The following is a 24,835-nucleotide window of genomic DNA, read 5'->3' on the forward strand; positions in this document are numbered from 1 at the left end:
ATCACAGAATTAGATTTCAAAACATGAGATGACCTATCGGGTCATCAAAGAAAACATCATTTTCGTAGGCTTTAGGAAAGAAACATAAAAACATTTTAAAGTTATTTTTTGGTTTTAAAGAAGGGTAATTAGAGACCCAACTGTTTCAAGTTTTTGGTTTCAACTTCACTTGGTTTTTCAAGCATGTTGGCTCTATTTTCCTGGGATTTGTCGTTGTTATTACTGTCTTTTCTCTGCAGTGTTCATCTGTGGTAGCATTCAAAGGTCATCCTTGCTAATCAACTTAGGAATTCTGCACTTATGTATTTTTTTAACCTTGTAGTGTAAAAGCTGATCATATAATAAGCCATGCTAATGACATCTTGGCATCCATTTTGATGGAATACATTGTGTTTGACATGATTTTTCTTTTTGGTTAATGGATATATGAGTAATCTATGTTTTATGTACATTCAAATTGTATTAATATGTTGTTAAGTAAAAAAAAAAAAAAAGATGCTCCAACCGGCGAGTTGGTATTTTTAAAATTATATTATCCTCAAATATAAAGTAACAATACATATACAAACTTAATATATCCAGAGGTTGTCAAGTAATATAATGGTATATGATTAGTCAAATTTGTGAAGTTCACAAAGCATGGATCACAAGTGTACATTTCAATAAAATTGAATGTTAAATGTGCCTAGTCAAACATCAAGGACTAGAAAAATATATATGTCAATATTTGAGGAACTAAAAGCACACATTTCCCATCTGAAATAATATGTACCTAAGTTTATTCTTCCATTTCGAATGAATTCAAGCCTTCAAAATTTCCAATATATATAGAAATGATAAATAAAATTTACAATGAACTAGTTCAACCGGCACGTTAAACACTAGCAATTTTATTAATTCAATTTAAGCTATTATGTTTGGGCAAAATTTATAAACAATATATATCTTTTTCGTTTAAATAGTGAATGATTATCTGTCTAAAATATGTTCTCTTTTTTCCCCCTCTCAATTGACTGTTCAACCTTATCGTCAAGAGGCTTTAAGGAAAAATATTATATAGAAATCTCTAAATCTCTGAAAGCTCTCTAAAATTCTCACAAATCTCCACTCATAAAATAAGCTAGTGATATCCCTATTTATAATAGTACGAAACCTATGTCAACTAGAAACATGAAAGTTTATTCCTATATTAATTCTGACTACAAATCCTATTTAGACATGAATTAAATAAATCAAATCCTAAACAATGAAGGTTTCCTACTATAACTTTGAATTAGTTTTTCAACATTTTTCCGTAATTCAAAGTTGTATACGTCTCACTTGTTTGTATTGTTGTCTTGGAGCACTTTTCTCTAAATTCTACTTTTGTTGAAGCACCTGTCTCCAACTCACGTTGATGCACTTTGTCACCAGCACCCAATTTTATTAAAATACCTGTCTCCAACTCACGTTGATGCACTTTGTCACCAACACCCAATTCTGTTGAAGCACCTGACTCCAACTCCCGTTGATGCACTTTGTCACAAATACCCGATTTTGTTGAAGCACCTATCTTCAACTCTCATTGATGCACTTTGTCACCAACCATTGATGCATTTTGTCATCAACACCCAATTTGTTGAAGCACTTGTCTTCAATATCCGTTGATGCACTTTGTCACCAACACCTGATTTTGTTGAAACACCTGTCTTCAACTCCCATTGATGTACTTTGTCACCAACCGTTGATGCATTTTGTCATCAACACCTAATTTTGTTGAAGCACTTGTTTTCAACACCCGTTGATACACTTTGTCACCAATAACTAATTTTGTTGAATCATGTGTAGTCAACTTCCAAATTCTTTTTTTTTTTTAACCTCTTCAACTTTTAGAGAAGAGTTTCTTCCTCTTGTGTAAAATTGATTGCACCCCTTTAAACTTGCAATATTGCAATTTTATTTTTAATCCACCGCTCTCAAACATTTAGAGAAAATCTTTGTTCCTCTTGTGCCATATTTGCTAGCGTCTCCTTGGATAATTTTATTTTTTTCATGCATATATCATTAGCATTGTGAGCACGTGATTTGTGCCCGACTAAAATACTCTTATAAAATTCACAAATAGATTTTTGCTTAATTGTTTTTAATTCTCATAGAATTTGTAGGAATTTTTTGTTAATTAATTGTTTGCATTTAGTTGCATTTTCATGCGTTTTTAATATTCTTAAATCATAGAAAAATATCCAAAAATGTTCAATATTTCATTGCATTTCATTTTAGATCTTAAATCCATTTAGAACTCAATTACATGAATTAGTTGTATTATTAAACAAAAATCATAAAAATACCATGTTTTTTTTTTTTTTTTTTAATATTTTTAGCTTTTAGTTTTTTTTCCTTCATTAGTTTTAGGTTAATTAATTATCTAAATTTTAGAAATAATGAGTAGGTTAATTTTGTAAATTAGTATTAAGATAGAATCTAATTATGATTTTTATTTTTAAATTTGTAGAATTTTAAAATGAAAGAAAAACAAAGAAAAAAGAGCAAGAAGAGAAAGGGGCCAATTTTATTGCAAACCCGAACTGGGCCGTTCTATTGAGCCCAGTTTCCTTTTTACCCAGCCCACTCCCACCAATTCCATATCTGGTCCAGCCTCATTTAAACCAAAATGACGCCGTTTTAGTAACGACAATCTTGGCTATTCATTTCCCCAATCCAACGATCCTCAACTCACCATCTTTCCCCCTTATAACTGTCTGAGAGAGATCCCCATACTCTCATGAACCCTCACAAACCTCTCACCCCCATCACTCGTCTCTCTCACACCCTCTCACCTCCGCCGTCCGCCACCCGTCGAAAATCGCCTACGGCGGCGGCGCCACTCCAAACCACCCCAAATTAACAATCTGTAATCCTCAGCCTCCCCTCATCACTAATATACCATTAGTTTTTCCAAATTCCCCACCAAACTCGCCCAGTTTCAGATCTAAAATTCAGAAAAACCCTAATCTTTCCCTCTTCTGATTTCATGGGCAATATCAACTCGATTTGGTCTAAAACTTACGTTAATCGATTGCCCTTGACAAGAGCAATTGATTGACATTAATTTTAGCCGATTTCGAAGCCACCGGATCCCGACTAAGTCACCACTGACCGGTCTGCTTCGTGGGAACCTCCATAATCTTGATTCTTTTCTTATTTTGGTAATTTTCTTATTCCTAGTAGTGTGGCTCTACTGTTATTTCTGTCTTCCTCATATTTTTTATTCTTTGAATAATTCTGTATTCAGTTGTTAGTTCTTGTTTGATAGCATGTTTAGTTTAAAGTGTAATTATTCAAATTAATCCGTTTTAGCAGAATTTAGTAGCATTTTTTTGTGTGGATTTGGTTAATTCAAGCATGTTCCGATTACCCGTTAAAATTATTTTGATTGTCTAAGAAATTATCTAGCTGAATCCAGAATCATTTTGATAATCATGTTGTTCATTTAAACTTTCCCAATTAACACCTTAAGTAGTTTGATAATTCAGGTTTAGTTGGTATTTAGCCTAGTGTAGTTTGTTTTAGCTAATCAGTAATTCTAGATAAAGGGAGGGGTAATTACAAAAGGTTGGAAGGGCAATATAGTCTTTGAATTTGAAAGAATCTTAGGCTATAACTGATTGAGAAAGTTCTAGAATAGAGATAAGGGACTAAAATGTAGCAAAACAACTGAATTAGATCAGATTTTGGGGTTAAAAGGGTTACAATCAGAAGTAAAAAAGCTGAACAGATGTGAGTAAATATCTGAATGGACAGCTGTCCAATTCAGTTTTAAAAAATGCATTTTCTCCTTATTTTCAGGGACTGACACCCTCCAGAATGATTCCCTCACCCTTATCTATATAAGGTCTAAAATTCCTTCACTCATACACACGAAATGATTGTATTTTTTCAGAAATTTCATTCCTTTCCTCTTCATTGTTGAGTAGAAATTTTTTTGGGATTCCAGCCTTAGAGTTTTAGAGAAAAAATATATTAAAAAAATAAAAAAATAAAGCTCTTTTTTTCATCTTTTCTGGGATCTGAAGTTGATTTTCTTGGCTCTGTTTGCTGCTGGTTCTTTATTCTTGTTGGTTTTCTGCTCTTGCATTTGTTCCTGATGCTGCCTTTTTTTTTCATTTTCAATTCCAGAGACTTATTTTCTATTTATTTTGGTTCTGCTATAAACAGGTATGTGCTACACAACTGCAGTACCTATTTAAGTATATGAACAAAGTTTGAATGTCAATAAATGTGTTAGAAGCTTTCTATGTATGCTAATTGCTTACTTCAGCTACACAACTACACTAAGTTCTTCTTTGATTTAGTTTTTCTATTCAATATTAAAAGTGTAGCTTAAACAAGAATTGGTCTTACTTAGTTTTATATTGATTAGAAGTGATTCTCTAATGATGTACATGTCAAAATTTCTCAAATGCTTTTTGGTTTTGTCATATGAAATACTTGCCAAACATATATTAATCTAAGGTTGTTTTTAGTTTGAGGTCTCAAAGGATTCAAGTTGGGAATGGACTGTTGAGATTTGGTGACTTTGGTAAAGCTGAGTTTTGGTTTATGAGTTACCCTGCTTAGTGGTTTGTAATGCTTTATGGCCCATTTAATCCTTCATACTCTCATGAATATCCAACTTTAATGTCTTCTGTGATGTAATTATTTTGGACAAAACTGGTTTGAATGCAGTCTGCACATAGATATATTTGTGTTTCAGTTAGTTCAATTCTCTTAGAATAGCAAGCTTTGTAATTTATTCTTCAAAACAGTTATTTTTTCCTCATTTATCCTATTGTTGTATGATTTGTTGCAAGGCATCTATCAGATGAAGCATGAATAGTCTATCAATTGATTACATGTGATTTGAATATGAGAATTTTTGTTTATATGGTATTCGATTGGGCTCCAAATGTGCATGCTTAGCAGACAGCTGAATATTCCCTCATTTTGGGCCTATGTCGGCTCATGAACGAGATATCTAATCCCAAGTTTCTATCCTAATAGTCTAAAAATCACTCGCAATAATCACCTGTCCATAACTTATAGGTTTTATTTTAATCTCGAATAAAGTATATGAGAGTAAACAACTTATGAACGTCTGTAGAAATACTTTTAGGCACCTTTTAATTAAATTATCGTGATTATGCACACGCTCGTGTGACACGATTACTATTGTTAAACTGAATACTCGTAGAAATGCTTTTAGGCGCGGTTTAGCTTATTATCGTGATTGTGTACACGTTCGCGTGACATAGTCACTATTTCCAAAATTAAATCGAGGTATGCGTTCGCGCAACTTCAGCCGAACAATCTTAAATTAATAAAGGGTGACTAGTTGTGTACACGTTCGCGTGACATGATTTTTAGCGCGCTGAATAAAGCGGATTTACACACATGTGATCCGTTTTCAATGATAAATTCATAATGCTATAATAAAAAGCGGTAAAAGGTAAAACGCACATAGATCCTAAAAATAAGTAATTAAACAAATTGATTAAGTCAGGTATGATTAAAGCGACCGTGCTAAAACCACGGAACTCGGGAGTGCCTCACACCTTCTCCCGGGTTAACAAAATTCCTTACCCGGTCTTCTGTGTTCACGGACCATAAATAGTGTCACTTTTCTCGATTTGGGATTTAAAATAAACCAGTGACTTGAGACACCATAAAATTATCTCAAGTGGAGACTCTCAATAAATACAATTATCCCATTTCGATTAATGTCACTTAAATTGGAAAAACTTCGTATCCCCTTAGGAAAAAGGAGGCGTGACAGCTCTGGCGACTCTGCTGGGGATAAGAACCCAGAATCTTTGGTTCAGGGTTCAGAATTCGAGCTTGTTAATGTGATCTATACTTGGCTTTATTGATTATTGATATTACTGTATTTTGTGGGCCTAATGTGGTAATTGTCGCTCATTTACCGCTTTAATATTATTTGAATTGTATTAAATTGTCTTCTTACGCCTCCCTTCCGAGTCTTCTAAAAATATGGTGCACACGTACGCATGGCCCACTTTTCTGTTAGAGGTCATACCAAATAGAACGAGGATAGATCAGCCACTAGGCCGAATAGATTTTCGTGCTCCCGGTACGTCGCTTCCACCTCGGCTCAAGCTGTCTGCTTGGGTAAGCCATCTAGAACACACCCCCAGGTTTAAACTTAGAATAACATAGCCTCACGCCGGATCCCTAGTAGGTACGCTTGTTTACATCACGTGCATTTGACTTAGGGGACTCAACACAGTGGTTGGGTCCGTCTAGGACAGGTGTACCCAAAAGAAAAGACCATCGTGATGCATCTTACCTGCTATGTAGGCATTTATTTGTTTCGGCTTGTTTGTTGACCGGTTAAGGAAAAAAAATCAACAGAAAAAGAAAATGTATTTTAAAAATATTTTTTTTAGTCAATATCATGTTTTTTCCAGTTATGTCAAAACCGACTGAACTACGCGGGTCTGATTCTCACCAGATGTGAGATACGTAGGCAAACCTTGTCGGTACCGACCCCAGTTTTTCCAAAAACTAAAGTAAATAAATAAATAAATAAAAAGTATGTCCATTTGTTTTGGTCAAGAGAGTAAACCGACCTAGCTTCGGTTGCGTCTTGCACCGTTTTTTTCGGAATAGCCTTAGAATACCTTTAAATTGTCGAAGGGCTATTCTCGCAAAGATGACCATTTTGGCCAACGCTGCACAAATAACCACCTTTAGGTGATTTCCCTTTGAAAAATTGAAAACTGGTTTTTTGCAAAAGAGTCCGCTGGTCTGTCTTTCGAACTAGAGTTAACCCTAACCCTAACCATTCACAGGTATAAAATGAACACTGTCCAGAACCCGCCATTAAATGTTGTAGAGCAAGCTCTACTGCGGCTTCAAATGTGGTGGTATGACTTGGGTAAAGATGGTCAAGACTGGGTAGTAGAACATTTGGGTGCTCTCACGGATATTATGAAAGTCAAGCCCCGGAATGATCTGATCAAGGCTTTAGTTCCCTTCTCGGATCCCGTTCATAATGTCTTCCGCTTCTCGGACTTTGAGCTCACTCCCACCCTAGAGGAAATAGCCGGATATACTAGTTTTAGCCGGGACTTGAGAAATCAACAACTTATATTCCCAAGGCCTCCCTCTATGCGCCGGTTCTTTAATATCTTGAACGTCAGTAAACAAATAAGGAAGAACAATGTAAACGATGGATGTTGCTTTTTTTACTTCCTGTACTCCAGGTATGGGCATCCAAATTAGTTTGAAACACATGAAAAGGGGTTGAACAACAAGCAAAGCAAATATACTTGGAAAATTCATCGTCGCTTTGCTTTCATAGTGGCATTCCTGGGCATCATGGTCTTCCCAAATGAAAAAGGGACAATTGATATCCGTATGGCTAGAATTGCACAAGTCCTAACTGCCAAAGAAGATCACACACTTGATCCACTTATATTATCAGATATCTATCGGGCATTGACATGGTGTAAGTCTGGGGCGACATTTTTTTGAAGGTTTCAATATCCTTCTACAAATATGGCTATTGAACATCTCCGCCATCATCCGAAATTTATGAGCTACGGCCCAAGCGAGAGAAATTTCATTGAGAGTTGTGAGGAGAGGGTAAAAGATTACGACTCTCCAAAAGGGGTTGAAGCTTGGATCGCCCACTTGATAACTTTAAAGGCGAATCAGATTGAGTCGATTTTAGGATGGCTCCCAGTGAGGGAAGTCATATACATGACAGCCACAAAGAACTATTTGCTATTGATGGGCTTGAGAAGTGTCCAACCATATGCACCGCAAAGGGTTCTAAGATTATTGTGAAGATATCAAGTGGTGCCTGAGGATGAAGATTTGAGTGTCCAAGCTATTGAGCTACACCCCGAAGCCCCACTTCCCGAGGCTTTAATCCAACAAATCTGGAATGGTTGCCGATACTTGAAAGAGGATACCCAAGTTCCCGATCTTTCAAGAGGTGAAGTAGATCCGGGCTATGCCACATGATTCGAAACAAGAAATTGCATTAATGATGAGCCAGAGCCTAAGCCAGAAAGGCCCTCCAAAAGGCCTCATATTCTGGCTTTTGATGACAAAGTCCGAGAGCGTTTGTCCTGGGGAGAAAAAGAAAAGAAATATCAAGCCACCATACATGCATTAGAAGAAAAGTTGAGGAACCTCGCATTTGACAATGACTTACAAGCACAGGTAGCCAAAGGTGAAAAGAGAAAATTGACTCGAGAGAACGAGTCACTCCGACCCCAACTCCGGGACATGAGGATAGCCGCCGAAAAGCCTGCAAGGAGCGAGAGAGCTAGAAAAATAATCAGAAACTTAAGAATGAAGGTACACGACTATGTATTAATTGGCCGACTAGAAGAAAGCATGCAACAGCTACAGGACCAAAACAACACAGACGCACAAGTGTTGGAAGCCTGGGCACAGCAAATTGGGCGACTTCTCCAAGAAAAAGGAATTATCAGAACAAGGATGTCACGACCCAGAATTTCCGACCGACGGTACCGCCATGGCGCCTAACATTTCACTTGCTAGGCAAGCCAATGTTAGAGAATCTTTAAACCAATTCCTTGTTTCCATTCAGTAAAAAATAGTAATTAACTAAGATGAAATATAATAAGTGTGAAATATTATAAAATTGTATTAATTACTACTACCCGGATCTGGAGTCACAATTTATGAGCATTCTAGAATTTATTACAAGTAATAGTCTGAAAGAAATAATACTGTTTGAATGAAAGAAAACAGTAGGACATAAAAGATAGACGGGGACTTCAAGGTCTGTGAACGCCGACAGATCGACCTTGAGTCTCCGGATATCGGACCAATAGAAAAATCTCGATCAACCTGAGCAGGTACCAAAATCTGCACAGAAAGTGCAGAGTGCAACATCAGTACAACCGACCCCATTTCTGATAAGTGTCGAGCCTAACCTCGGTAAAATAGTGACAAGGCTAGGACAAGACACCCATATATAACCTGAACAATATAATCATGCTAGGGGCAACAACAGTAAATAAAAAATAACGCAGAAATAATGAAAAAGGGACATACATTGGGGGAATACAATATAAAGAGTAAGAATAATGAAAAGATAGAATTAAACAGAAAATCCTTAAACAAATTGAGCAAATAAAACAACAAAGGAAAACTGTACGACATCACCCTTCGTGCTTTTACTCTCAACCTCGCCAAATAAATAAATAGAACGGCACGGCATCACCCTTCGTGCTTTTACTCTCAACCTCGCCAAATAAATAAATAGAACGACACGGCAGCACCCTTCGTGCATTAAACCTCTCATAACATACACAACATCACCCTTTGTGCTTTACACTCTTCCTCACAATATAAATAATGCATGCACGGCATCACCTCGTGCTTTACACTCCTCCTCACAAATCACAGAATCAATAACAACGGATAGATAGGAGTATCACAAAGAAACCAGTATTTTACCCATAATCAATAGCACAATGTAACCTCAACCTTGAATCAATATCCGAAAGTTACCAAATCTCAGTGAAACCAGATATAAGTTACCCAACATTTCAAATAACCCGCTAAGCATGGATAGTAGAATTTAAGGCTACAAAATAGATAAGAATAGCATTTCACTCGCATGCTATGACTTGACAACGACGCATAGATACTCGTCACCTCACCTATACATCGTATTTAACAGCTAATCACGTAGCAAATAAACACATAATACCTATTCCCTCAAGCCAAAGTTAGACACGACACTTACCTCGCTCCGAAGGCCACTTAATTCTCAATCACATCTTTTCATTTGGAATTCACATCCAAACCACTTGTATCTATTCAAAAATGACCCAATAATATCAAATATTTCTAAAGAAATCAATTATATTGCATAAATTAAATTTCCCAAATTTTCCTCCAAAAAGTCGAATAATCTACCCTGGGCCCGCTTGGTCAAAACCCGAGGTTCGAACCAAAATCCATTTATCCATTCACCCCCGATCTCGTATATATAATTGGTTTTGGAATCCGACCACAAATTGAGGTCTAAATACCAAAATTTCCGAAATTCCTAGTTTCTACCCTAACCCCTAATTCTACCATGAAAACTCTAGATTTTAGGTTGATAATTCAAGAAATGTAATGGGTAATTGAAAGAAAATAGTTTAGAATCACTTACCAACACTTTGGGGAAGAACATGACTCTTAAAAATCGCCTCTACCCATTTGGTTCTTGAAAAATGTTGAAGAAATGGCTTAAACTCGTGTTTGATTCTGTTTTATGCACTGGGCGACAGTGTGCATCGCGTTCGCGAGGCCACTGTCGCATTTGCAAAGGGTACTGGCGGCCAAGCCTTGGCATTCGCGAGACTCTGCTCGCATTCGCGATGGTTACTCCCCCCTGCCCTTCGCGTTTGCGAGACATTGCTTGTGTTCGCGATGAAGGAACAACCAACCCTCTCTCAGGTGTGCCTAACACTACGCGTTTGCAAGAATCTGGTCGCGTTCCCGAGGAGCTGGTCGCGTTCGCGAAGGGTAACGCCCCCATCGCTTCGCGTTCGCGACCAAGAAAACTTCAGCTGCCCAGTTTATTCTTCGCATTCGCGAGAATACCTTCGTGAACGCGAAGAAGGACCTGCCAGAACACCTGCTGCAGCAAAATACCAGATTTTCAAAGTCCAAAACATCCCGTGGCCTACCCGAAACTCACCCGAGCCCTCGGGGCTCCAAACCAAACATGCGCACAAGTCTAAAAATATCATATGAACTTGCTCGCACGATCAAATTGCCAAAATAACACCTAGAACTACGAATTTAGCACCAAATCAAATGAAATTCTCAAGAACACTTTAAAATTCATATCTTCTCAACTGGACGTCCGAATCACGTCAAATCAACTCCGTTTCTCACCAAATTTCACAGACAAGTCTTAAATATCATAATGAACCTGTACCGAGCTTCGAAATCAGAATACGGACCCGGCACTAACAATGCAAAATATCAATCAATTCTTAAAAATAATTAATTTTCAAACTTTTAATTTTTATAAAAAATTCATAACTTGAGCTAGGGACCTCCGAATTCATTTCCGGGCATATGCCCAGGTCCCATAATTCGATACGGACCCACCAGGACCGTCAAAACATGGATCCGGGCCTGTTTACCAAAAATGTTGACCAAAGTCAACAAAAATTAACTTTTAAGGCATAAATTCTTATTTTTATCAATTTTCAACATAAAAGTTTTCCAGAAACATGTCCAGACTGTGCACACAAATCGAGGAGGGTAAAAATAAGATTTTTAAGGCTTAAGAGCACAGATTCGAGTTCTAAAACATAAGATGACCTTTTGGGTTATCACATTCTCCACCTCTAAAACAACTGTTCATCCTCGAACGGACATACAAAAGTACCTGGGCTGGTGAAAAGTTGGGGATATCTACTGCGCATATCGGACTCAGACTCCCAAGTAGCTTTCTCAATAGGCTGACCTTTCCACTGCACTCGAACTGAAGGGTAACTCTTTGATCTCAACTGGCGAACTTGCCGGGCTAGAATTGCCACCGGCTCCTCCTCGTAAGTCAAATCCTTGTCCAACTGGACAGAGTTGAAATCTAACACATGGTACGGATCGTCGTGATACTTTCGAAGCATGGACACATGGAATACCGGATGAACATCTATTAAACTAGGTGGCAACGCAAGCCTGTAAGCCACCTCTCCCACTCTCTCCAGAATCTCAAAAGGTCCGATATACCTAGGGCTCAACTTTCCCCCACCTCTCCCACTCTCTCCAGAATCTCAAAAGATCGATATAACTAGGGCTCAACTTGCCCTTCTTTTCGAACCTCATTACACCCTTCATAGGTGATACCCGAAGTAACACTCTCTCTCCGACCATGAATGCAATATCATAAACTCTACGGTCAGCATAAATCTTCTGCCTGGACTGAGCTGTGCGAAGTCAATCCTGAATAATCTTGACCTTATCCAAGGCATCCTGTACTAAGTCTGTGCCCAACAACCGAGCCTCTTCCGCCTCGAACCACCCAACTGGCGACCGACATCGCCTACCATAAAATGCCTCATAGGGAGTCATCTGAATGCTCGACTGGTAGCTATTGTTGTAGATGAACTATGCAAGGGGCAAGAACTGATCCTAAGAACCTCCAAAGTCTATGACACAAGCGCAGAGCATATCCTCCAAGATCTAAATAGTACGCTCGGACTGCCCGTCCGTCTGAGGATGGAATGATGTGCTCAGCTCAACTCGTGTACCCAACTCACGCTGTACTGCCCTCCAAAAGTGCGAGGTAAACTACGTACCTCGATCAGAAATGATAGACACGTGCACACCGTGAAGACGGACGATCTCCCGAATATAAATCTCTGCTAACCGCTCCAAGGAATAGGTAACTGCCACATGAATGAAGTGCGCTGACTTAGTCATCCTATCCACAATAACCCATACGATGTCAAACTTTCTCTGAGTCCATGGGAGTCCAACAACAAAGTCCATAGTGATACGCTCTCACTTCCACTCGGGAATCTCCACCTGCTGAAGCAAACCACCGGGTCTCTGATGCTCATATTTTACCTGCTGACAATTCAAGCACCGAGCCACGTAAGCAACTATATCTTTCTTCATCCTTCTCCACCAATAATGCTGCCACAAGTCCCGATACATCTTGGCGGCGACCATATGAATAGAATACCAGGAACTGTGGGCCTCCTCAAGAATCAACTCATGAAGTCCATCCACATTAGGCACACAAATACAGCCCTACATCCTCAAAACTCTGTCATCTCCAATAGTAACCTGCTTGGCACCACCGTGCCGCAATGTCTCTAAGGACAAGTAAATGAGGATCACCATCCTGCCGATCTCTGATGCGCTCAAACAAAGAAGACCGAGCAACTGTACAAGCTAGAACACTGTTGGGCTCAGAAACATCCAACCTTACGAACTGGTTGGCCAAGGCCTGAACATCCAAAGCAAGAGGTCTCTCACCAACTGTAATATATGCAAGGCTACCCATACTAGCTTATTTTCTACTCAAAGCATCGGCCACCACATTGGCCTTCTCGGGATTATACAATATGGTGATATCATAGTCTTTCAATAGCTCCAACCACCTTCTCTGCCTCAAATTGAGTTCCTTCTGCTTGAACAAATACTGCAAGCTCCGATGATCAATGAATACCTCACATGGTACGCCATAAATATAGTGCCTCCAAATCTTCAGCGCGTGAACAATGGCTGCCAGCTCTAGATCATGAACATGGTAATTTTTCTCGTGAACCTTCAGCTGACGCGAAACATATGCAATAAATTTGCTACCCTGCATCAATACCGCACCCAGACCAATACGGGATGCGTCACAATATACTGTATAAGATCCTGAACCTGTGGGTAACACCAATACCGGTGTCGTAGTCAAAGCAGTCTTGAGCTTCTGAATGCTCGCTTCACACTCGTCTAACCACCTGAACGGGGCACCCTTCTGGGTTAATCTGGTCAACGGGGCTGCTATGGATGAAAACCCCTCCACAAATCGACGGTAATATCCCGCCAAACCTAGGAAACTACGGATCTCAGTAGCTGATGTGGGTCTAGACCAGTTCTGAACTGCCTCAATCTTCTTAGGATTCACCTGAATACCCTTTTCTGATACAACGTGACCCAAGAAAGCAACTGAACTCAACCAAAACTCGTATTTTGAGAATTTAGCATATAACTGGCTGTCTTTCAGAGTCTGAAGAACAATCCGAAGGTGCTGCTCATGCTCCTCTTGACTGTCTAAGTAGATCAAGATATCATCAATAAACACAACAACAAAGAAATCCAAGTAGGGTTTGAACACCCAGTTCATCAAATCCATGAATGTTGCTGGGATATTTGTTAGCCCAAATGACATCACTAGATACTCATAATGCCCATACCGAGTTCGAAAAGATGTCTTAGGAACATCAGAGGCCCTAATCCTCAACTGATGGTAGCCAGATCTCAAATCAATCTTTGAAAACACCTTGGCACCTTGAAGCTGATTAAATAAATCAACAATCCTCGGCAATGGATACTTGGTCTTGATGGTGACTTTGTTCAACTACCGATAATCTATACACATCCTCATCGATCCATCGTTCTTCTTCACAAACAACACAGGTGCACCCCAGGATGAGACACTAAGTCTAATGAAGCCCTTATCAAGCAAATCTTGCAACTGCTCCTTCAATTCTTTCAACTCTGGCGGGGCTATGCGGTATGGTGTAATGGAAATAGGCTGAGTGCCCGGAGCCAAATCAATACAGAAATTAATATCCCTGTTTGGTGGCATCCCGGCAAGTCGGCAGGAAACACCTCTGGAAACTCATGAACAACCGGCACTAGATCCATGGAAGGAACCTCCGCACTAGAATCGCGGACATAAGCCGAATAAGCTAGACACCCCTTCTCGACCATATGCCGAGCCTTCACATAAGAGATAACCCTGCTGGCAGAATGGACAAGATTCCCTCTCCACTCTAATCGAGGCAACCCCTACAAGGCTAAGGTCACTGTCTTGGCATGACAATCTAATATAGCATGATAAGGTGACAGCCAATCCATACCCAGTATGACATCGAAATCAACCATGTCGAGAAGTAAAAGATCTACACGAGGCTCAAGACTCCCAATGGTGACCACACACGAACAATAAACACGATCTACAACAATAGCATCTCCCACAGGTGTGGACATATACACAGGAGCACTCAAAGAATCACGGGGTACAACCAAATATGAAGCAAAATAGGATGACACGAAGGAATAAGTAGAACACGGATCAAATAGAACTGAAGCATCTCTACTGCAAACTGAAACAGTACCAGTGATAACAACGTCAGATGACTCAGCCTCAGGATTGACTGGAAAAGCATAACACTGGGGCTGGGCCCCATCACCATGAACTATTTCCCCGGGACGTCCTCTAGCTGGATGGCCTCCACCTCTAACGGCCTGAACTTTACCTCTAACAGTCTGGCCTCTACCTATGGCTTCCTGACCCCTGCCTCTGGCTGGCTGAGCAGGCGGTACAACAACTGATGTCGGAACCATGGCACGAGAACTCTGATGCTGTGAGCTGCCCGTTGCCCGAGGGAAAAATCAAGCAATGTTCCTTGAATCACCACAAGTATAACATAACCTCAGCTGTTGTGACTCCTGACCTTGAAACTGACTCTGTCGACCTGAATAACCACCCTGATAACTCTGGAGTGGAGGTGCACTAATAGGAGCTGGTGGTTCACTATAGGCTAGTTGGTCGGAATAATGCATATGAGGGCCACGAGGCACCGTGGGATGCCTGGAGCGCTGAATGAAACGGCTTGGGAGGATGGCCTCTACCAAAAGTACTCTTGCCTCTAGACGAGGCACCGCTGATCTCGCCGGAATGACGAGGTCTCTTATCAGACCCCTGACTTTCCTGAGTAAGAACCATTTCGACTCGTCTGGCGATATTAGCAGCCACCTGAAAAGAAATCTCACTCCCAGTCTCCTTAGCCATCAGCAGTCTGATAGGCTAAGCAAGTCCATCAATAAACCTCCTCACCCTCTCTCTCGGTAGGAAGCAGAAGAATAGCATGATGGGCCAAATCCACAAAACGGGTCTCATACTGAGTAACAGTTATACTGCCCTGCTGGAGACGCTCAAACTGACGGCGATGCTCCTTTCTCAATGTGATAGGCAGAAACTTGTCTATGAAGAGCTGAGAGAACTGGTCCCAAGTAAGAGCAGGCGACCCAGCTGGTCTGGTCAACAAGTAATCTCTCCACTATTTCTTGGCGGAACCAGTCATATGAAATGCAGCAAAATTGACCCCATTGGTCTCCACTATACCCATGTTTTGTTGGACCTCGTGATAGCTATCAAGATACTCCTGGAGATTCTCTGAAGGAGCACCACTGAAGTGAACAGGAAAGAGCTTGATAAACCTATCCAATCTCCATAAAGCCTCAAAAGACATAGCTGGCCCATCTCCGACCTGTGCCGCAATAACCGGCTGAACTAATCCGATTGGCTGAGCTGTTGGAGCCTGATACTGGGGAGCTATCTGCTCCGGAGCAGGAGTGGTGGGAGTCTAGGCTCCTCCTCCAGCCTGAGAGACTGCTGGTGCCATGGGAAATGCGCCAGTCTGGGCCACACTCTCTATAAGGCCCACCAAACGGACCAAAGCATCCTGAAGTACTAGGGTGGCAATGAACCCCTCCGGAACCTGAGCTGGTCCGGTAGGAACAGTCTGGGCTGGAACCTCCTCGTCAAGCTCTATCTGAGGCTCCACTGTTGGGGCTACTGCTCGGGCTCTAGGCTGAGCCCTGCCCCTACCTCGGCCTCTGGCACGGCCTCGGCCTCGACCTCTACCTCGCGTAGGAGCTATCACTGGAGGCTCTGGCTGCTGCTCAGTGGAGGAAGCGGTACGTGTTCTCGCCATCTGCGAGAGAATAAGAGTAAAAGAGTTTAATAAGTATTGAGAAAGCAAAATCGCATGACAGAGAAGAATAGAAGTGAAACTTGTTCCTAAACTTCATAGCCTCTGGAAGATAAGTACAGAGTCTCCGTACCGATCCTCCAGACTCTACTAAGCTTTCTCGTGAATCGTAAGACCTAGGCAACCTAGTGCTCTAATACCTACTGTCACGACCTGGAATTATCCATCGACGGGACCGTGATGGCGCCTAACATTTCACTTGCTAGGCAAGCTAACATTATAGAATCTTTAAACTAATTCCTTATTTCCATTCAGTAAATAACAATAATTAACTAAGATGAAATTTAATAAGTGCGGAATATTATAAAACTGTATTAATTACTACCACCCGGATCTGGAGTCACAATTCACGAGCATTCTAAAATTTACTACACGTAATAGTCTAAAAGAAATACAACTGTTTGAATGAAAGAAAACAGTAGGACATAAAAGATAGACAAGGATTTCAAGGTCTGTGAACGCCGACAGATCTACCTTGAGTCTCCAGACAGCGGACCAATAGAAAAATCTCAATCAACCTGAGCTGGTACCAAAATTTGCACAGAAAGTGCAGATTGCAGCATCAGTACAACCGACCCCATGTACTGGTAAGTGTCGAGCCTAACCTCGGTGAAGTAATGACGAGGCTAGGACAAGACACCCACATATAACCTGAACAGTATAATCATGCTAGTGGCAACAACAGTAAATAAAGAAATAACGCAGAAATAATGGGAAGGGGATATACAATGGGGGAATACAATATAAAGAGTGAGAATAATGAAAAAACGGAATTAAACCAAAAATCCTTAAACAAATTGAGCAAATACAGCAGCAAAGGAAAACTGCACGGCATCAACTTTTGTGCTTTTACTCTCAACCTCACCAAATAAATAAATAGAACGACACGGCATCACCCTTCATTCTTTTACTCTCAACCTCGCCAAATAAATAAATAGAACGGCACGGCATCACCCTTCGTGTTTTTACTCTCAACCTCGCCAAATAAATAAATAGAACGGCACGACATCACCCTTCGTGCATTAAACCTCTCCTAATATACACGGCATCATCCTTCGTTCTTTACACTCTTCCTCACAATATAAATAATGCATGCACGGCATCACCCTTCATGCTTTACACTCCTCCTCACAAATCACAGAATCAATAACAACGGATAGATAGAAGTATCACAAAGAAACCAGTATTTTACCCATAATCAATAGCACAATGTAACCTCAACCTTGAATCAATATTCGAAAGTTACCAAATCTCAGTGAAACTAGATATAAGTCACCCAACATTTCAAATAACCCGCTAAGCATGGATTGTAGAATTTAAGGCTACAAAATAGACAAGAATAGAATTGCACTGGCATGCTATGACTCGACAACGATGCATATATGCTCGTCACCTCACCTATACATCATATTTAACAACCAATCACGTAGCAAATAAACATATAATACCTATTTCCTCAAGCCAAAGTTAGACACGACACTTACCTCACTTCGAAGGCCACTTAATTCTCAATCACAGCTTTTCCTTTGGAATTCACCTCCAAACCACTCGTATCTTTTCAAAAATGACTCAATAATATCAAATAAAGCTAAAGAAATCAATTATATTGCATAGATTAAATTTTCCAAATTTTCTTCCAAAAAGTCGAAAAATCAACCCCGGGCCTACTTAGTCAAAACTCGAGGTTCGGACCAAAATCCATTTACCCATTCACTCCCGAGCCCGAATATATAATTGGTTTTGGAATCCGACCTCAAATTGAGGTCTAAATCTCCAAATTTTCGAAATACCTAGTTTATACCCTAACCCCTAATTCCATCATTAATGGGTAATTGAAAGAAAATGGTTTAGAATCACTTACCAACACTTTGGGGGAAAAATGACTCTTGAAAATCGCCTTTACCCGTTTGGTTCTTGAAAAATGTTGAATAAATGGCTTAAACTCGTGTTTGATTCTGTTTAATGCACTGGGTGACAGTGTGCATCGCGTTCACGAAGCCACTATCGCGTTCGCAAAGGGTACTGGCTGCCAAGCCTTCGCGTTGGCGAGACCTTCCTCGCGTTTGCGATGGTTACTCCCCCCTGGCCTTTGCGTTCGCGAGACATTTCTCGCGTTCGCGATGAAGGAACGGCCAACCCTCCCCCAGGTGTGCCTAACACTACGCGTTCGCGAGGATCTGGTCGCGTTCGCGAAGAGTAACGCCCCCATAGCTTCGCGTTCGCGACCAAGACTTTGCGTTCGCGAAGAAGAAAACTTCAGCTGCCTAGTTTACTCTTCGCGTTCGCGAGAATACCTTTGCGAATGCGAAGAAGGACCTGCCAGAACATCTGCTGCAGCAAAATACCAGATTTGTAAAATCCAAAACATCCTGTGGCCTACCCGAAACTCACCCGAGCCCCTCGGGGCTCCAAACCAAACATCCACACAAGTCTAAAAACATCATACGAACTTGCTCGCGCGATCAAATTGCCAAAATAACGCCTAGAACTATGAATTTAGCACCAAATCAAATGAAATTCTCAAGAACACTTTAAAATTCATATCTTCTCAACTGGACGTCCGAATCATGTCAAATCAACTCTGTTTCTCACCAAATTTCACAAACAATTCCTAAATATCATAATGAACCTGTACCGGGCTCCAGAACCAGAATACGGACCCAGCACTAACAATGCCAAAAATCAATCAATTCTTAAAAATAATTAATTTTCATAAAAAATTCATAACATGAGCTAGGGACCTCCGAATTTGATTTCAGGCATACGCCCAAGTCCCATAATTCGATACGGACCCACCGGGACCATCAAAATACAGATCTGTGTCTATTTACCAAAAATGTTGACCGAAGTCAACAAAAATTAACTTTTAAGGCATAAATTCTTACTTTCATCAATTTTCAACATAAAAGATTTCCGGAAACATGCTCTGACTATGCACACAAATCGAGGAGGGTAAATATGAGATTTTTAAAACTTAAGAGCATAGATTCAAGTTCTAAAACATAAGATGACATTTTGGGTCATCACAAAGGATTAAGGAGATAGCTGACTATGTCGTGATGAAATGTCACGAATGTGAAGACATGACTAGGTCCGTGTTTTTCGTTTCCATGATGACCTTCGTTCACCAGGTAATGGATGACTTAGACTGTCTTCAAAAAGATATTGTGTGAAGGCCCGCACAAAGACCAGCTAATGCCCTGCAGGCTCCCAGAGTACCAGTAGAGGCTCTTATGTACTTTTGAGGTTTTAGTCTTTTTTCGAGTCTGTATTTTACCTTTCTTTTTCGAATTTTGTTCAAGGCTATTTCATTATTTATTTCGAGTCTGTATTGTTTTCCTTTATCGTCGTCATTACCTTAATTCCTTGTAATAGAAAATCAAAAAAAAAGATATCTTTGTTAATGAAAAATGAAATGAAAAGTGTGTGTGGTTTTTGTTATTTCACACTTATCCCCCGAACTACGTAATGATCTGATTCATGCGGTGTCATGATACGTAGGCAATCTATGTAGGATTCGATCACGGCCATGAAATAAAATAAAATATATATATATATATATATATTTAGAAACACACATTTCATCGCACAGAGAAAGAAAATGAGAAAGTAAAAAGGGAGATAACAAAACTAGGATGAAACACACAGCCGTCGCAAAAATATTTAGAAAACGTTTAACTATTTAGGTGCATTGCATCCCCAATATGCGATTCCCTATGTGTTAAATATCTCAAACTAACCAGGTTGTTGTGTATGCTTTAAGAACAAGTCCTATTTTTAGGTGGTTGGTTTTTGTGATAATCTGGCTTCACATCCTTACTTCACAAGATCTAAGGGAAGTATCTCCATGGCCTCAGAAAGTCATCTACCCATCATTGAGCCCGAGGATAGCCCGGTATCGGCTATCCCGCAGTCAGAGTCAGCAGTTGCTGAGGAAAATAGAAGGCTACGATGCCGTATGCTAGAAATGTGGGACGCATCGTCCAACGGCAGGGAACCACCCAGTACTATCCTGGATTCCCTGAATTGCTCCCCAGGATGGGAGGAACCACCAATGTCCCTATCCCAGTGACTAACCCATTCATCCCGTTTGGGTACCCCACCATGTTAGCCAACTTCACCGGTATGCCTTCTGAGGTTCGCCCCCAGGCACCGTCTTCAGGAATAACATCTACAGTGTTCACAGCACCATCAGCCTCTACTACGACACAATCAATATTGCCTCAGCCATGCTTTGAACCATCAACTTTCACTTTTCAAGCACCCCAATTTCAACTGGACACCGCTCGTGTTACCCCAAACTCCTATCCTCAGCACCCACAATATGAGTCTCCCCTAGAACATGAAAGAGCTGTGATGAACCCTGAACAAGAAGAGATAGCTCAAAAGATGAAAAGCATCGAGCAGAGCCTCAAGAACATGCAAGGCCTGAGTGGCCAAAAGTGCATTTTGTATGCTGATCTGTGCATTTTCCCTCACATACATTTTCCCGTTGGCTTTAAAACGCCAAAATTCGAAAGCTATGACGGGCACGGAGACCCGATCGCCCACTTGAAGCGATATTGTAACCAGTTGAGGGGTGCAGTAAAGCATCGCGTTCACGAGCAGTGTCTCGCGTTTACGAAGAGCAAATGTTGGGCAGCACATTTTGTGCTTCGCGAATGCGAGGGACCTGTCGCGTTCGCGAAGAAGAAAGGTCTTGACAGTAAGTTTAAGTTCAGATCCATTTTAACGATTTGGAGCTCGGATTGAGGCGATATTTGGGTGATTTTCAGAGAAAACAACGGGGTAAGTGTTCTTAACTCATTATTGGTTAAATTACCCGAATCCATGGTTATTTTTATCATTTAATTGGTGAATTAAGTTGAAAATGTTTGAAACCCTCTTGGATAAATTTGAGGATTTGAGGGTCAAATTATTATCGAAATTTAGCAATTTTGGTATAGTTAGACTCGTGGTGGAATGGGGGTTCATATTTTGCAACTTTTGTTGGGTTCTAAAATGTGGGCCCCACTGGCGCTTTTTGAGCTAAAATTCGGATTTTTATGGAAAATGAGCATTTTCTTATGGAATTAATTTCAATGAATTTTATTGACTGAAACGAATTATTTATGGCTAGATTCGAGGCATTTGGAGGCCAATTCACGAGGAAAAGACATTGCAGAATAATAATTTCACGGCTTGAGGTAAGTAACAGTTTTAAAAATGGTCCTGAGGATATGAAACCCCGGAATTTGATATCGTGTGATTACTTTTGAGGTGGCACACATGCTTGGTGACGGGAGTGTGGGCGTGCACCGAGGGGATTATGACTTCATCTGTCCCGTGATACTGTAAAGTTGAATAACTTGTTGTTAGCTATGTGCTCTCTATGTGTTATGGAAATTTGACTAGAAACCATGTTTAGGCTATATGGTGGTACTGTTGGGACCCACAGAGGTCGTGTACATGTTAAACTACTTGCTTAATTGTTATTTGTACTCAGTCACACTTTACTTGATTATTTTATCTCAGTCTCTATTGTTCATTATTGATGCATCATATCATTGTTGTTTGGGCTGATATTCATGATTTCTGAGAGCCCGAGAGACTGGAGAGATTTATTACTGAGCCAGGCCGAGGGCCTGATTGTGAGATATATTATTATAGCACGTGATTTGTCCGTGCGGATCCTTATATTATACTATAGCACGTGAGTTGGTCGTGCAGCACGTGAGTTAGTCGTGCAGCACGTGAGTTGGTCGTGCAGCACGTGAGTTGGTCGTGCAGCATGTGAGTTGGCCGTGCGGATCCATATATTCTACTATAGCACGTGAGTTGGTCGTGCAGCACGTGAGTTGGCCGTGCAACACGTGAGTTGGCCGTGCGGATATAGATATTTATATTATGGCACGTGAGTTGTCTGTGCAGCACGTGAGTTGTCCGTAAAGATTATAGCGCTTGGGCTGTTGGAGCCCCTCCGGAGTCTGTACACACCCCCAGTGAGCGCGGGTACCCATTGAGTGTGAGTGCTGAGGGTTGAGGGCTGAGAGCCGAGTGGTTGAGCTATTGTGATGAGTTGAGTGACTGTTGCCTGAGAGGCTGTACTTGATTTGCAATTGTTGTTGCACTTGGTTACTATCTGTCATTATTGTGAAATCTCTGAAAGATTTTATATTCGGATTACATGAACTTGAACTGTATAAAATTGATTTGACTTTTAAACTGCCGGATTTGAAAGCATGTCTATTCTTTGCTGGAATTACTGAAAGTGAACTATAACTGTATAGCTCATCATTATCTTCAGTTCCTTAGTTATTATTGTTACTTGCTGAGTTGGTTGTACTCATACTACACCCTGCACTTCGTGTGCAGATCCAGGTGTTCCCGGATATAGTGGGTGTTGATCATTTCGCGCAGTTGATTTTCAGGAGATTTTGAGGTAGCTGCCGTGTTCTGCCGGCCTTGTCTCTCCTTCTCTATCTCCTTGTTTACTGTATTTGGTCTCGAACTATTATAGACCGTATTTTCCAGACTGTATTCATATTATATGCTCATATACTCAGTGATACCAGGTTTTGGGGAGTGTTTATATTAGTAATTATGGGATTTCGTATTGTATTTAAATATTATTTTTTTCAAACTTAAGAGAAATTATGGTTTATTGAGATTATCGGCTTGCCTAGTATCGAGATAGGCTCCATCACAACAGATTGGGATTTTGGGTTGTGACAGAACAACTCATGTTGAGCCCTCCAAAAAGATTTGAACAGAGGAAAGCCACGCTAAATGTGCCAAAGATGTATGTACCAAAAGGGACTTATGTGGCGTAGAGGTCAATAATCCCACCTAGGCTGGATGAGCCTTTGGTCATCAGCCACGCACCGCAGAATCCCATGAGAGACCCCACTTCCATCCCTTGGAACTACAATAAGACAGTGGTCACATACAAAGGAAAGGAAGTCATGGGAGAAGTAAATGAAATGAACCAATCTGGGAAGTATCACAACCCAGAAGAATTGAACAAATCAAAGCTAAACAAGGAGAAGCGGTTTCCACTCAAGAAGTTGGTGAGTGCTGAAGAAGCGGAGGAGTTTTTCCGAAGGATGAAAACTTCGGAATATGCCATAATTGATTAACTTAGGAAGATCCTTCCCAAGTTTCACTTTTATCCTTGCTGATGAGCTCAAATGAACATCAGAAGGTGCTTCTAAAAACTTGAATGAGGCATATGTCCCGATTGAAACTTTAGTCGAACAATTGGAAAGAATGGCTGAGCGATTTTTCGAAGTCAACCGGATCTCCTTCAGCCGCAATGACTTGCCTCCAGAGGGAGCCGCTCACAACAAAGCCCTTCATTTGACTATCAAGTATGAAGGTTATTATGTGAATAAGGTTATTCTAGACGGTGGGTCCAGAGTCGACATTTGCCCTCTCTCAACACTACAGAGGATGGAAATCGGGACCAAAAGGATTAGATCAAACAATGTCTGTGTGTGCGCTTTTGATGGCATCAAGCGAAATACGATAGGGGAAATCGACTTGATTCTAACCATTGGCCCCGTGGACTTTAAAGTAACGTTCCAAGTTCTGGACATGGATACTTCATATAAATTTCTCCTAGGAAGACCATGGATCCATGCCGCATGAGCTGTGCCCTCTACTCTCCATCAAATGGTCAAGTTTGAACATGAAAACCAAGAAATTGTCATCCACGGGGAGGATGAACAGTCCATTTATAGGGACCCATCAGTCCCTTGTCTCGAGGCTAGAGAGGGAAGTGAGCACATTATCTGTCAAGCCTTTGAAATTGTGGTCGCCGACCAGTGCGAAGAAGGAACCCCGTTTCTTCAACCCTGCTTATCAAATGCATCAATTATGGTAGCCAGTGAAATGATAAAACATGGGTACAAGACCGGGAAAGGGATCGGGGTATCCTTACAAGGCGTCACAGAGCCCGTCACTTTGAATGCCAATGAGAAGTTCTTTGGCATAGGTTTCCAAGCTACCAATGCCGACATAAAATGGGCCGATGAGCGTAAGAAAAATGGATGGGTCCTGCCTCAGCTAGTCCCGCATCTCGCCAAGTCATTTGTTAAGCCAAAGTATATAGAAGAAGAAGAATAAGAAGAGGCCTTCACGGCCGAAGAAATTGAGGACATTTGTGAGGCAATGAGACAAATGATGTACGAGGTTCACATGGCCCAACCGGGGGAAGGCTCAAGCACTTCTAAGGGTGGCATGTGGGATGGACTCGGTCCTAAGTGGGCTTCTTGTTGGAATCGGCCCAGAACCGAAACCACGAACTAATGGTCCCGGGCTAA

The 24,835-nt window shown here is 40.8% G+C and overlaps 1 protein-coding gene across 1 annotated transcript; it reads left to right on the top strand.

Annotated features, from left to right (window-relative positions):
• Positions 1 to 23,780: 23,780 nt before the first annotated feature.
• Positions 23,781 to 24,161, top strand: LOC138899260 (uncharacterized). Its single transcript, XM_070185404.1, has one exon. The coding sequence runs from the start codon at positions 23,781 to 23,783 to the stop codon at positions 24,159 to 24,161; it is 381 nt and encodes a 126-aa protein (XP_070041505.1).
• Positions 24,162 to 24,835: the final 674 nt, after the last annotated feature.

Source organism: Nicotiana tomentosiformis, chromosome 9 (assembly GCF_000390325.3).
Source record: "Nicotiana tomentosiformis chromosome 9, ASM39032v3, whole genome shotgun sequence".
Taxonomy (NCBI): Eukaryota; Viridiplantae; Streptophyta; class Magnoliopsida; order Solanales; family Solanaceae; genus Nicotiana; species Nicotiana tomentosiformis.

Bases quoted from the DNA above. Each gene is read 5' to 3' on its own strand.
- LOC138899260 (XM_070185404.1), top strand. From the start codon at position 23,781: ATGGCTGAGCGATTTTTCGAAGTCAACCGGATCTCCTTCAGCCGCAAT.